At 42.6% G+C, this 15,212-nt stretch overlaps 1 protein-coding gene across 9 annotated transcripts in view; it reads right to left on the bottom strand.

Moving 5' to 3' along the window:
* The window catches only part of GRIN2B (glutamate ionotropic receptor NMDA type subunit 2B), a 217,336-nt gene that overhangs the window by 127,220 nt on the left and 74,904 nt on the right, over positions 1–15,212 (bottom strand). For 7 of the 9 annotated variants that reach the window (XM_068191496.1, XM_068191497.1, XM_068191499.1 and 4 more), the window contains one exon: positions 3,054–3,652. In XM_068191496.1, coding sequence (XP_068047597.1) covers positions 3,054–3,652 — 599 coding nt within the window. Of the gene's footprint in view, positions 1–3,049; positions 3,653–7,586; positions 7,777–15,212 lie in introns of those variants that run through there. The other 2 variants (XM_068191500.1, XM_068191505.1) reach the window with 2 other exon arrangements.

The raw sequence follows: 15,212 nt of genomic DNA, 5'->3' as shown, positions 1-15,212 counted from the left end.
ATACACATTCACTTTGTCTCCCCAGACATTATAAGCCCACATACCTGCATTTGTCTACTGTGTGTAGGCATGCGGAGGGGGAACTTTAAGTTACAGATGGCTGAATATAGTATTGCTGGGTCCAGAGCAAGGCTAAAATTAGCTTTCCAGAACCTGCAGTCCAGTCCAAAAAGAGCCAAACCAGATGCCAGACATGCAGGTATTGCTGCTACCTGGTGTGCACAGTGCACAAATACAGTGGGATCCTAATAGATGGAAGGGGTTAGGGAAAGTATGAAGTAGCCAGGTCTGCAGAATCTGCAATATCCCACACAGACAAAGCATATAATGAGAGTTTTAAAGCTTAGCACATAGTAAATTCCAGCAAATTCAATAGAACTTGAAGGTATGAACACAGATTACAGCTATTAATCTCTGTGGGTTTTGGCTCAGTGAGGTGAACTCACATCTTCATGATTGCCTCCTTCCACACCTTGTGCTTCTCCTCTACCTCTTCTTCTCCACAGACTTCAGGCATGAGGCTGAGCTTGAAGCCATCCAATTTCTATTGAACCCTTGGATTTGTAAAAGCAATGGCTTATTTCAGACACTACTAGCTTTTAAACTTCAAAAGATGCCTGAAAGTAATTTGACTTAAATAAAAAACTAAGGACCCAACTCACTGAAGTCAAACTTTTTAACCACCTCCCTTGGAAATACAGAGAGTATGGAAACATGGATAGGTGGGGGGGGAAAGGAGGCAAGGTCAGAACCCTCTCACTGGCCAGCACCACGCAAGGCAAAGCGAATATTTGCACTGTGCTCACAAGTAACTACAAAAGTGTAATTAACTACAAAAGTGTAATTATTACTGAGTTAGCTCAGGTGCCTGCAGCTATCGACACAGTGGCAGAACAGAGCCTGGCACAGACTAATTTGACTGTGTTTCTCAGTGAGACTGATGTCAGTACCCAAACTAAGCTGGGTGTAACTACAAGTATTGGCACTCATTCCTGTGAATGCTGCACCCAGAGCTGACAAGGGAGCAGTAACAGCATGATTTGGGCCATGAAGGTGAAAAGAAAGCTAGGATCTTCACAAGTGACAGGAACTGCTTCCATGCGGGGTGCCAAGGCTTCAGGGCATATCTACACAGCACAACAGTGCTGGCATATCTACACTCAAGAGTCTCTGAGCTGGCGACTTCTAAACAATGCAAAAAGGTGCTATGCAGAGAGATTATGTTGGGTCCTTGAAGCAGCATAGCTATATGGGTGTGATGTTATGCATAGGCTAACAGAGTGTCAACAGAACTCATTAGCAGAAGGTCTCTGCAGAACGCTGCATCACATAGCAGAGTACGCTTTGTTTTCTAGATAACTGCTGAGAAGACACAATAGAGCTTCCCCAAAATCCCTCCTCATTTGGAAAGGTAGAACAAAAGCCTGCCTTGATGTTACTTCTCATTGCTTTGTATACACTATATATATTTTCCCTGCTTAATCATTTCAGTGATGACTCAAAAGAGCAGCAGAAAAAGCCCTTACTCCTAAGCCTAGCTGGGAAGGAAAGAGATAAAAGCTTTGGGCACCTTTGGTAGCTTCAAGACCTACATAGAGGGAAAAAAACCAGCATGGGGAAAAGGAAGTAAAAGCAATAAGACCTGGCAATATGCCAATGGATCATAGTGACAAAAACAAAATAGCAATATGGGTAATATATTGGGACAAAGAATAAAGTTCTCTCACAGTCCCCAGTGTTCAGGCAAAGCAAAAATCTGCTTCATTGTCCCTTTGTCCCTCTATCAGCCGAGTAAAGTTGACAGTGAGGGGTCACAGCATGCAGACCAATCCATCACATTTGCACTGCTCAGTGATTCAACATGACAAATGAACAAAGACACTGAGCTCTGTGTGGCCTGATGGCTACTGCCTGGATTCTCCTTTTCTCACCACAAAGGATCTAACATGTCCAAGGATTTTATATGTAAAACATTGGACAATGACAGCTGAGCAGATCAGGGGGCATCTGGATTCCATGTCTAATTATCCGGGTTGCTTTGCTACATGCTAAAACTCCATCTGGGACAAAAAGGAACATTTAGTAATCAAAGCACTGTTCTAGAGGTTGTTCTACCACAAGCTTCCTCTGTGCCCTTAAAGAGATGCTTTAGCACTGTTTCTTAGGAAAATTTGAATTTGGATAAAAAGAAGACATTTATTCAAACAGGTTTTCCTTATGTTTAAATACCCTTTTCTATTTGGAAAAACGTGCTGTTCTAATCAAGGTACTAGGCTTTCTGCATAAGGTACACAAGAAAGAACAGTACCCAAAACACCCAGCAGACAACAGCCAGTGAAGTGTCAAAGAGCAGGGTGACAGCACAAGCCCTCCTCTGAGGTAAACCAGATTCTTAAGACATCCAAGGTCTTTAAAGGCTTTGAGTATGAAGCAGAATCTGAGCAGAGTCGATGACTATCTCTTTTTGCAGCTCTAGTCCTCCACATCTCTCTGCACTTCCTTCTACCCTGTAATTCAGGGCTAATGAACAGCAGGACACTTGGTGTTCAGACAACAGTTGCCATGAAACTATTCCAGGTAGGTTACACAACCATCACCTATAAGGGACACCTGTTCACATAGTGCTAGTGCCTGGAACAGAAGCCAGCATCTTCTAGACTTCAACACAAACATTACCATTGCTTGCAGCAAGAACCCACCTGAGAGCTGCAGACCCAGTCAGGCAAAGACACCCCAAGAAGTTTAGTGCTGTTATGAAAGCAAAAATTTGTGCATTGAGGGGCACACTCATATTGTTGGACTATGCCTTCATTATTCCTTTTCCTCATGCTGACTTGCCCTCTGTGTTGTATGAAGGCTTTCTAAAGGGGTGACAACACTGGCACTCATGATGCACAGCAACATAAGCCCCACCCTCAGCTCACCTCCCCTTGCCCAGTTCTGGCCAACACCATCTGCTGCCCCAGAGCACCACATGCCTAGCAGAAATATTCTGGTATCAGAGGCTGTCTCTGACCACCCTTTTGTATGGCTGGCCTAGCTCTTTCCCTTACCTGTTGAGCATGTTGGACTGGTAAATCCTTTTCTCCTGGGTGTTGTAACAGCTGCTCTTGGGCTCAGGGATGAAGCTGTGTTCAGACAGCATATCAGAAGCAGCCGTGGTGATTATGGCTATTCCATCCCTTACTCTGGCAGGAAGACCGTAGTCCCATTCATCATATGAGACAGAGATGAGCCCGGTGGGGAACTCAGATGGCACTGTGTCTGTATCCCCTGCCACCAGGCTGGGCACGATCCACGTGTAACCATAGCCTGTCAGACCCACCGAGTTGGCCACCTCAAAAATGTAGGTGGCCTCTTCCTTTGTGCAGTAGAGGAGGATAACAGGGCTTTGGAGCTTCTTGAGCTGGTTCTGGATCTTTGAGTCCCCATCGTCCAGGGACATGTCCAGCAGAAGGACCTCCTCCAGTTCCCAACCCACAAAGCTGTGCTCAATGGTACTGCGGATCTTGTTCACAAAGTCCTGGTAACCAGGGAAATAAGTAGTGACAATGGAGAAGATGTACCAGTCGTATTCTTCCATGATGTTGAGCATGACAGAAGCTTGCTGTTCTATTGATGGGCCAAACTGGAAGAACATGGATGACTCATCCTAGAATAGGAAGTCAGAGGAAGAGAAAAAAAAAGAAAACAAGAATAGGTCAAAGGAAATAAACAGCCTTCCTAGTCAATCCATTGAGCATAAAGGGGTAGGTACACAGTCAGAATCTTACTTCTATCTTGGCCAGAGCATAAAGATTTTTAACTTTTTAAAATTTAAGTGAAGCAAGTGAGAAGGAAGTAAAATCCTTTTTATGACCAGCTGTCCTTACTTTATTTTTAAAGGAAGGTTGCCATAATTACTTAAAGGTTTCAACTGTTAAGCCTGATTCTAACAGACAGAGAACAAGTGGTACACAAGTGAGGACAAAAAAAAACAGAATATATACAAAATATTTCAAGGAAATTAAGAGCTTTAATAGTAGGATTATCATAACCTTATATGTAGCATAAACAGGATACACAGCAGTTTTGATACTGATTTTTGGGACAGTCACTTTGATACTGAGCTTGGGACAATCACTCTGGTTTGAGTGTCCAGACTAAAGTACAAATAGAGTAGGTAAAATCAGCTCTGATATTCTCTACTGCTAGCTCCTCTCAAAGCAAGCAGCAGCACAGAGTTCTGTGCAGTTCTTCTCAGTACAACTGTGAAGACTCAGTCTCAGAATAACATAAAATACATTAAAATAAAACAGAAATTTCTAAACTATGATGAGGTTTGTTGACACCATGTTTTAGAGAAATATCAGCTCAGTATTTTTCTTGGTATTGCTCTCATACCCTTCTACCATACTAAGTTAATCTTTGCAAAAATCAGAACCTGTACCACTTTACAACCTCAAAGACTCCAAGGAGTTTTATACAGATCTCAGCTCTCCAATGCATAGTGTAAATCTCTTCTGTCCTGGGATTTCATCAGATACCAGGCTTTCGATTTATGACAGATCCAAAAAAATGCAAATCCTTGCTTTTGCCCAATTCATGAAGGAAAGGAATGAGAAAAGATATTTGCCAATATGCTCTCTTAGGGATATATCTTATATCTTTTAAAAGCAATTGCAAATTCTTCCTGACTTCTGTAGAATAGGACTAGATCATTAAAAAACCTAACCACAAATTAAAAAACAACAACAACAACAACAAAAAAACAAACCAACAAAAATCCCCCCAAAAAACCAAAAACCCCATAATTAAATTATATCTCTCTGTGTAGAGATTCCCATCATAATATCAAAGTTCTCCAAATCCAAACACTGCTTTAAGGAATGAGAACAGCCCCACCTTCTTTTAATAAGCCAGGAAAACTGGACCAGAGATACAAAAGGATGTACTCAGGAGTTTGAGACCTGGGAAAACTCATTGTTCCTCAAGACATTACCTCAAGATAGTCACATTTAGAACAGCTCTCTACCAAATTAAGTCTCCTACAGCCTGGCAGGTAAAGCTGTTTCTCAGCGGGGATGTAGTTAATCAATCATCCATTCATCCTTTAGTCATGGTTTTGATTACCTATAGCCATTTCCTATATTGACAAAATATGCTATAGCTCAGCAACTCCAGAAAATAAAAATAAAGGCCTGATCCCATACCCAGCCTTAAGCTGCTTGTTTCTCTTTCCTGAGCTCCCTATGGGTCACATCCTATACAAAAGAGTCCTTGCTCCCAGATCCCCATGCCTCTCTTACGAGGTTTGGTGATTAAACTCTGTTTGCTTCCTCCATACAGCTCACCGCCCACATGTGAAAGTTCTCTTAGGGCTGCTCTTTGCTTAGTGGAAAAATAAATGTATGCAAAAAGATAAAGGAAAAGATGACAGCAACGAACTGAAGACAAGTTTAAAAAATAAAAATAAAGAAAAAAAACAAAACAGGAGCAGCAACTGGAGACATTCAATATATGGAAAGCATCTCTTATTTTTTATCGCTGGAATTCACCCCCTTCTCTCTGAACTGTGCTCAGGAAAAGAACCTACTCTTCTAATAAAAAGATACTTTCTGTCTTTGAAGTTTATGTAGAAAATTAGAAAAGACAGAGGGGAAAAAAAAAAAATCAAACTATTGTCACAGCATGGGCCAGAATTTGAAAAAATCCTGAACAAGCATCTCAAACACCCTTCATTGCACAGTACCTTTGAATGCCACTTGTAGCAAACTGAATGCTAGAGTGAGAAGACTCAGCCTTACTGCAACATGAAAAGGCAAGACAGCTACACGGATGACTAGTTATTTATTTTTATATTAAGTTCAACAAGAGCCTTTCTACACTTATGCATAGGAGCCTCTGAATTGACTGCAATTTTTCACCATTTCTAGCAGAGAGTCCAAGGTCTGAAGGGCCTGGTTATTGAATTACAGCAACATTTGACACACAGCGTCTGGAAGTCTTGTCTGGTTGCTTCCTCAGTGACAAATAAGGGGACACTAGGTGGTAAATCCACTGCTATTTTGAGGCTATATACACACACTCTCAGGAGTTAGTAGGCATGATAGCAAGGTGCAGGAGGTAATGCCCTCCCAGTGATTTAAACGGGGTCAAGCTAAAATGCCTGCTGACAGTTCGTTCCACATGAGTGCACCGCCTAACTGTCGGAGGGAATTCAGCCCCAAAAGACTCAGGGACAAAATTCAGAGCTCTTCACAAAGAAGAGTGTATCAGAACATCAAAAATCAATACACCAAATAGACAGCTTTATCACAACCCAGCACAACAATTCCACTCCACTGAGAAATGGAAGCACTCCACTTTACATCAAGCACAAGCCACTTGGCTGTGCATGCAATAATTGCTCTTGAGCAACTGTTGGCATTTCTATTACAGAAGCAGCAAGAAGAGGCAACTTATATTCAAAATGAGAGCATTAAAGAGGTGCAAGCCAGTCCAGATTTTGGTTTGCCAAGATGCCTCTTGGCACTTAATCACCCCAATAGTTGGGCTAGCCAAATGTTCTTCATTCCCTGACCAACTCAGCACTCAGAGAAGGGTGAAGAAGGAAGGACGGGCAATAGTAGCAAAGAAAGTGTCCCTCTCATAATAAATCAGGATAATTGCTGATAGAGTTGGATAAAAATCTCAGTCACTGCCTTTTGAGGGGGACAAAAAGCAAACTAAGAAAAATGTCCAAAAGCCACAATTTTCTTCCCAACCTTGTTTTCAGGCATGCCTAATGAAAAATCAAGGAAAAAGAGAAGGAGCTGAACTGATACAGAACAGTGGGGCTATCAGAGTATGATTTTGACCTCACTGTAGTATTACAGTAAAAGTTTTTAAATTAGGAGACAGATCTAAGGTGGTTTTATCATTTTTACACACATATACCCTACAGAATCATTATTGCTTTATTACAGTCTAAAACCATAAAAGAATATTTTACCCTTCCAGATATTACAGGTTTTTACAGAACATTTTAAGTTCCTATTTTTCTCCTGAAGAAATTTCAGATTTTCCACCTTCCTTTTTTACCTTGAAACAGCCAAAATATGGTTCAGCATTGCCACTGGGAGACAGTTTTGAGTTTGGGACAGGGATAGGTCAAGTTTTAATCAGAAGTCCCTTACATTGCACATCATCCAGGTGAAATACCAAAAAAAAAAAAAAAAAAAAAAAGCCTGTCTTCTTCCTAGAGCCCTTTTACCTTCAAGTTCAGGTTTTCAATCACTACCTGCTGCAAGCAACAGCAAGATGCTGCAGGGTGTCCCTCACACAGTCTGAAAGAGCAGAGGCTCCATTATAGGATCTCAAAGCTTTCAGAGATCCCAGTACTCCCCCACTGTCACCCTACAAGGTCAGGGATCTGTAGTTTGAGAGCTGAGTTGGAGGTGGAGCTGATCAATTGACACAGCACCACTCCCCAGCTGACAGATGGCTTCCCACAGAAAATCTGCTCCGAGTTTACTGATGCTGGGACAAGTATTGCCTCCTCCTCCTGCACGTTTAACCCTTCAAATAAGAAGGCTGGATTGCACACAGTGAAGGTACAAACACACCATGAAGCCTTCTCTTGCAGACTGGTGGCTAGCAAGTTCCTAGGTGGATGGAAGAGGGTTTGCAGAGGTAGGACAAAGTTTAAAGTACTATCACCAACACTTCTAAGTTCTTCAGACTTGCAGATAAGCCAGGTCTGACCCACACCTCACTGAAGATGTGAGTCCTTGGCAAGGCTACAGGTGACTCTCCCAGGAGCCCTCCTCCAGATGCACCATTTTAAACCAATCACTGCCATTTAACGAGCCATTTACCTCAGATGTGGCAGCAGAGCTGCTCAGGGAGCTTTTCTCACAAGTCCTTTCCTAACAGGCACTCTAGATTCCCCAGGCAAGCAAATACAATTACTGCCTTAAAAACAGGATCTCACAATCCAGAGCAAAACTGCTTCTCAGCATGGGGCAGACTTTGGAACATTCACAAAGCAGGGCAATGCAAGATCCCAGAAACAACTGCAGTGTTCCTCTGCTCATGCTGAGGAACTGGCCAGCCTTCCACTGAGCCATGGTATTGACAGCTGACCTGGCAAGTGAGGAGATCAGCATGCTATGTTTCCTCTGTGCAGCCCTCCTGAATGTAATCTGGTTCTGTGCTCCATGCTCTGGTGGCCGGTCCATGAATACATTTTTGCTAGGGGTGACAAGCTCCTTTAGCTTCAGTCAAAGTGCCAGACCCCACAAAGGCAAGGTATGTCAAGTTATGCACAACGAATTCGAGTAAGGAGCAAGTCCAGAGCGTTTGTTTACTTCCAGGATTTTGAGAAATATACCATGTCATTGCAAAATGCCCTACTCTGCTGTCTCCACACAGGTGCAGGACTAATACAACCTGTACTGCTAGGCTAGTAGCCCCTTTTCATTAGGCTTTTGGAACATCTGTATATTTAACCACATTTGCTGCTTCATTAGGCTTCCTGTGCAGCCATAATTTAATAACTGGGGTCTGCCCTTCCTTTCCAGCTCCCCGAGGGGATCCTATCAGATCCTAATGACTCAGGCTACTGTCACTTTCCAAAGCCCTCCTCTCATTTTCCTGATTTAGAAGAAAAGCTGTCCACGTGTCTTTAGTACAGTCTTGATTTGCAAAATTGCTCTATGACCAACAGCCAAACCACACAGGGCTGCCTCTTGTTTAGATTTCAGTCCTGTCTACCACATAATTTGGGGGGGATGGGAAAAGGAGGGAGCAAGCAGTGAGTGAGCACCAAGCAACTTCTGGGAAAACACAGGCTTTCATTTCCCTACCTATGTATTTCTTTTCTTCAACACTGAGACAACACTGTGTACCTATTTGTCACAGTCCTGGTGGGATACTTGATTCACTGGGAGTTTTACTGTTCATGATGGAAAATGCCACAACAGTTCAACGTCTTATAATTTAGTTTCCTATATGTCTGAGTCCCGTTTGTTATAACATATTTGACAGGAAATCAGGATCTTTGTTGCTTAAGTGTTCATTTACTTCTGTTTATCTTACCACAAATCCATTACTGCCTCAGGCTAGCCTACAGTCAGGATCCTCCGTCTGTTTGGTTTTTTCTCTCCAAATTTGATTTTTTAATTTAGTTTTCAACAAGTCAATACAATAAAACTCTAGCTTTTATATTACATGTTGTATCATGCTGTGTCAGTCCTTTCTTGAATGCTTGCAGTAGGGACTATGAGAACATGGGGACACTACAGACCTATTATGTCCTCCTGGTGGAATTGGCATCTAAAACACAATATCTGCATCTCACAGACATATACACACTCACACTACCACGAATACATTCACAGCAAAACCTGCTCAATGTAAAGTTGGAGCACATTGAATTGTGTCATTTCCTAATGACTCTGCCTAGTTTATACTATTTAATAAGATTTCAAAACTTTCCTGTTTTACTGAAATAGGTTCCCTGGATTACTAATGGCTTTGACTTGCCTAGCACATGACCTTTTCCCATGTTCTGATTCACTGATGAGTGGATCGTTATTAGTGAAAATCCTCCAAGCTGCCCTGGGAACGTGCTATCGGGGGAAGTTCAAATTTGTTAGATGAACAAATGGTTTATCAGTTCCCTCCCTTGTTCTTGCAATAATTATTGAACACATTAGACTTATCTGACAGAAGGATACATAGCTCAGAGTTGGAACTGGTGGATGAGTGATAGCAAGAGACCCAGTTCAATGTCGCCACTGATAGAAAGACAGGATATACTGTGATAAATTAATTAGGAGAATGGTTGTTGACTCTCTAAGTCTTCTCTGGAAGCCACAATCCCCGATGGCTACTGATTGCAATGAAGAATCTAGAATTGTTAGCACAGTTCAATTGTTACCCTGGTAAATGACAACAAATATACCAAATCCACACGTAAAATGACGTTACCTACACATAAAAGTTTCATCATATACACAGATCCCAGTCATGGACTGGACATTAATCTCTCTGTAGCAGTGGAAACAGATCTGCTGCAGAACCCCAACCCAGGGGCAACAGTCCAAGTGCTCCAGAATCAAGGAGTTCCTGAGAGATGCAAAAAAAAGGTCTCCAATTAAAGATGACTCAAGGGCTGAAAACAGCTAAGTGATTTCCATTTTCTACTTCAGGGTCTTCAGAAATAATTTGTTCAAAAGACTTTGCAACAGAGGAAACACAAGACAACCTAGATTCTGTAATTTTGATCTTGGTGTTATTCCACTCTATACTGCATGCAGTCAATAAAAAAGATGAAGGAGTCAAATAGACCAGAGCCATTGTCTGATATATACAGTCCAGAGAAATTCAGTTGTTTGGCTCAAGAGACGGTGTAAAATATGTGACTTTTATCAACAATGACTGGTAAAAGCAGGCTAATATATGGTGGTATGTTGTACCAGCTTCTTAGAGCACCATGCATGGATGCCAGCATTTTTCCACAGAGGAGAAACAGCAGTTAGCAAGCTGCCAGGATAAACAGTTTTCCCACCAGGATTGTTACATTTCCATTTTCACCTCTGTAGGTGTGTATTTCCTTGTTTGATCAAAGTACACGGACTGATTAGACCACTGGCCATGCTGAGTAGAGTCCACCCACCAGGTGATGTTATACCATGCAGGCAATGCAGACAGCCCAGGACCAGTTTCCCTGCCCCAACTCAGAGAAGCCCACTAGGCTGGCCTAATGACATTGCCAGCCCAAAACAAATGAAAGTCAGACTGCCCCATTACTCATCCATCTGATTACATCATGGTGTTTGCCTGGCTCTTCTTTTCTGGCTGTCTTACCCTCCAGACTAAGGACTGCATTTTGACTGTAAGCTGAATGGGATGTCATTTGGTATAGTCTTATTAATCAATAGCAGACATAAAACTATCCAGCACTTTAAAAAAAGTCCAGTCACACTATTTGGCAAGATGTCAGTGAATAAATTTCTCAAATCAACTATCCTGGGTGAAATACTATTTCTTTTTTATCATTTCTAAATTAACTACTCTCCCATTTCATCAAGTATACCTTTTGTCTCTTATTATGAGCAAACCTTCATATGAGCTGAACCTCCAAAGGTTCACAGAGTAAATTTACATAAGTCCTGGAAGTTCAGCATTGTATCCAATGCCCCCTCAACCTCTCAGGAGCTTAAGATCTCTTCTTACTATGGTCCAGCTGTGGACAGGTCAGAGTGTGTCTGTTAAGTGCCTCTATTCCTCTTCTCTCATAAAGTAGTGATACCCCCTATGTCTCAAATTTTGCCTTGCTTATTTAATTTAATTATCAACCTTCTGCAGGCTAAGCTGTTAGTTGTTTTCTCTGTCCTAAGAGATGGCACCTGCAGTCCTAATAATGCCACGGTCTAGTCAGACTTTATGGGCAGAGTGAAGTTGGCTGTGCCTATGCTCTAAGATGGACAGCTGAAGTAAGGCAGTCAGTTTAAAGTAATATTGTGCCAGAATTTAATCTTTTCTCACAGGCTGGTATTATTAACCAGTTTAGATAATGTTTAACACATTGATATAACTTTTATACCCTTTGGATAGAGTTGGCTTGCCTTAGAGTACAAATGAGCGAGCAGCTGCATGTAAAATCTGTGGATGTGCCCTCTGCTTTCCTTAAGGCAAGGAGCAATAAAGGGCTTCAGCCTCATCCATCCTGGACAGCAGTAAATGGGCAATTCTGATACTTGAAGGGAAAAAACAAAACAAAAAAAAAAGCACTCAAAACAGGAGAGCTCTCTAGCAAGTGGACACAACTAAGAGCTGAGGTCTGACTTGATTGCAAAGACTCCAGATTTCCCATTACCTCATACCTGGCTGCCTCTTCTCTAAGAGTCATAATTGATATTCTGAACATATCCCAAAGGAAAAGTAAATTAAAAAAAAAAAAAAAAAAAAAAAAAAAAAAAAAAAAAAAAAAAGAGAGGGGGAGAGAGAGAGAGAGAGGTAGGCACCGGTCCTGCCCCACCGGCCTGGTCCCAGTTCGGCAGCCAAGTTTCCTTGGCAACAGCGCATACGAAATGCTGCTGCGGCCGCAAGCTCTCGACCGCTGGCATCCCGCCGGGAGGCACCGCACCGCTCCCGCCAGAGCTGTGGCACGGCCCGGCACGGCCCGGCCCGGCCCGGCCCGGCACGGCACGGCATGTCAGCATAGGAGCTGCGAAGACTGATGCTGGGCGTCACTACTCAAACCACAGTGCGGGGCTCATCCCCCAACAGCCTCCTGGGACTGCAGAGATGCCCGGGAAGGGGAGCGGGACTGAGGGGCCACTCGGCAAGAAGGGAGCCCACCTTTTCTCCTCCTGAGCCTGGGAGGAAGCATTCACCATTTCATACTCACAGTTTTCTGAGACAGTGAGTATCCACAATTCTCTCCACCGCACCTTCCACATCAGATTCCATCACTCTGGAAAGGAGGTGCTGCTTGCTCAGAATGCAATTCCTTCTTGCCTTGAGCTCTCCCAAACCTGACTTAACTCACTTCAACCTGTGTTTTACAGCAAGAGCTGGGACAGGAGGAATGCCAAATCATTGTTCTGCATACCAGGCAAGAAGGCAGCTCTGTGTGGTTTTATTTTAAGAGGGATTTTACCCCCCTCCTTATACTTTGAGAACAGGATGAAATAATCTGGGCATAAAATGAAGAAAGAGTACCCTGGTCCATTTTTGTTTGGACATGCTGCTGGCAAGCAGCTGTCTCTTAGCACAGAATGTGTATGTCTGTACCAGGCAACAGGAGGCACAGAAACCATGCACTGGCCCTAAGGCACCTGTTCATCAGCACTGTGTAGAAGCTCCAGCTCGTTTCCAGTAGAGCTGCCAAATCAGGAGAGCTAACTAGTTCAAATCCCAGCCTGCACCATCCTGGTGACCCTTATTCTGGTATTAGATCTAGCTGGGGACTCTCCAAGTCTGAGGAGAAGATGGATTCCTGACCCATTGGACCAGGCCTCTGGATTAAGTCCCTGCTTTGGAAAGCTACTATATCACTGAAGTGTGTGAGAGAGTCCTTGGCTGAAACAATAAGGATTTCAATATGCTTGAAGACCCAATCCCCATTAGAGCTTGCTTTGGCCATAGGTAGTTACCTCTTGTGTTCAAGGTGAATGAAAACTGCACCTACCGTCTCTCTACCCAGCTCTCCTTCCTAATCAACCAGTGAGGAGTGCCCCTGTTGGGGAGCTGCTGTCATGTCTGTCTTGCTTATCGAATTGATTCACAAAGTTTTAAATTATTATTGATTCTCCTCATCCCCAATGGAAACTCGGAGACCAATGGAGTTATTACACAGATTTTAGACAGGAAAGAAACTCCCTTCTCAAATCTTCCTGAGCTCCCATCTATTAAGTCTCAAAAACTCAATAGGAGGTTTTCTACAGCTTTACAGATAAAAACACTCACAAATACATGAAGTCTACTGCAGGCACACATGCCCATCCAAACACATGCAGCATCTTCTGCCAAATCCACAGCTGCTGCATTATTTTTTTCTATTATTTTTGTTTGGGATCATAGCTCTTCCATCCCTTTTCTTTGTCCTGATGATTAATAGCTGTTTTTCACAGCTCTTGTTGTTACAAGACTGAGGCAGAAATTGTGGCAAACTCCCTATCAATGAAACGGCCATTTCTGAACTCCGAAGAATTGGAAATTGTTCTTGGTAATAGACTGGAGACCACAGGAGACTTGTAGACCTAGAGCCTGAAATCTTCCCCACCGCTCCTGAAGTACTTAATATTCACAGTTGCAACAGTAAATGGTGCTGTAAAGACCATTATATCCACTTCCATGATCTAGGCACATGAACATTTACACTCCTCAGGATTTGATGAAGAGGATCGGGAGGTGGGAATTGGTCTGACTTTGCAATAAGGGTGATACAAGTTTCAGTTTTGTATATTTTTTTGGTTGGGTGATGAAAGTCAAGAAGCCCATTTCCAGTCAGCTAAACTTTTGCCAAAGCATACATAATTGAATTCAGGTTCTTTCTACACTTACCTGCATATTAATATATATCTATATATTCAATATGCTCTTGACAAAACTTGAAAGCAGCAGTATAATAAATGAGATACTTTTTATACTTGAATTCAAATTTTTCTATCTATATTAGCCTTTGTACTTTTTTAAACAAAACCTGAGGCTGAGACTGAACTGCCATATCTTTTTCAAGATCACACACACACATAAGACACTGAGATTTCTGTCGAGGATTGACACAGCTGAGAAAGGGAATGATAGAGCAGCAAAAGAATTTGCCTCTGCTGGTCTTAATAATAAGAGTAATAAAAGCATCTAAGAGACTAAAAGCCAGAGTGAGATGTGTTAGGTATAGAAATAGCTCTTTGACTGACTCAAAGGCAAAGCTGGTGCATCTTGTTTTCCTGCATCTCCTTGTCTGTCCTCTTTCTTAACCACACACTGGCACAATGGGGAGTGGGAAATAGATGGAAGCATCAGCAAGGGCTACAGCAAGGAGGGGAGAAACAAGATACTCAGTCTGAATAGCCTGAATAGGCCTGGCCAGGGCCTGTGACAAAAGATAAACTAATGACCATATGAAGGGAGAAAACAAAAAAGTGGTGTCCAGCACTGCACTGGCTGCAAGGGAAGAACCATAGGCTGTGGTGTTTTGTCTTCCCTTCCACTTTGTATCACTCCAAATCATTTTCTGTCTTCCTGCACTCCTGGTTTCTCACTGCACACAGGTGTGTGTACACAGACATACACATGTCCATGTATACAAAGGCAATTACTTGCAGGATGTCTCAAAACAGGCGAAGTGTCTCATCTCCAGTATGCCAGCTACACTCCAATGCAGGCTGGCAGCACCTGAATTAGCATCTGACAATGATCCCTATGAAATCAGGTGATGATGCAGCCCAGACTTACTGAAGAGCAGTGTCTGCATCACCACACATGCATTCAGAGCTAATTAAGCCTCTGGTTCGTGTTCTCAGGGAGAAGCCAGGGTTTACACAGGCTGCTTCACTACACAGCCCTGGCCACAGCCCAGGCCACAGCCCAGAGGAAGACAGATGCCTTCAAACCATGAGTGAAAACACTCAAGGTATAGTTTTAACAGACTTTATTCTTTCTGACAAAATACAGTCCTTCAGGACTCATCTTCCATGGAGGCAAGTAGTCATGTAAATAATATATATCAAGAAGAT

This window comes from Anomalospiza imberbis, chromosome 5 (assembly GCF_031753505.1).
Source record: "Anomalospiza imberbis isolate Cuckoo-Finch-1a 21T00152 chromosome 5, ASM3175350v1, whole genome shotgun sequence".
In the NCBI taxonomy this organism is placed as follows: domain Eukaryota; kingdom Metazoa; phylum Chordata; class Aves; order Passeriformes; family Viduidae; genus Anomalospiza; species Anomalospiza imberbis.
Note: the sequence above shows the minus strand (reverse complement) of the source record. Positions and strands in the feature narration are given on the sequence as shown.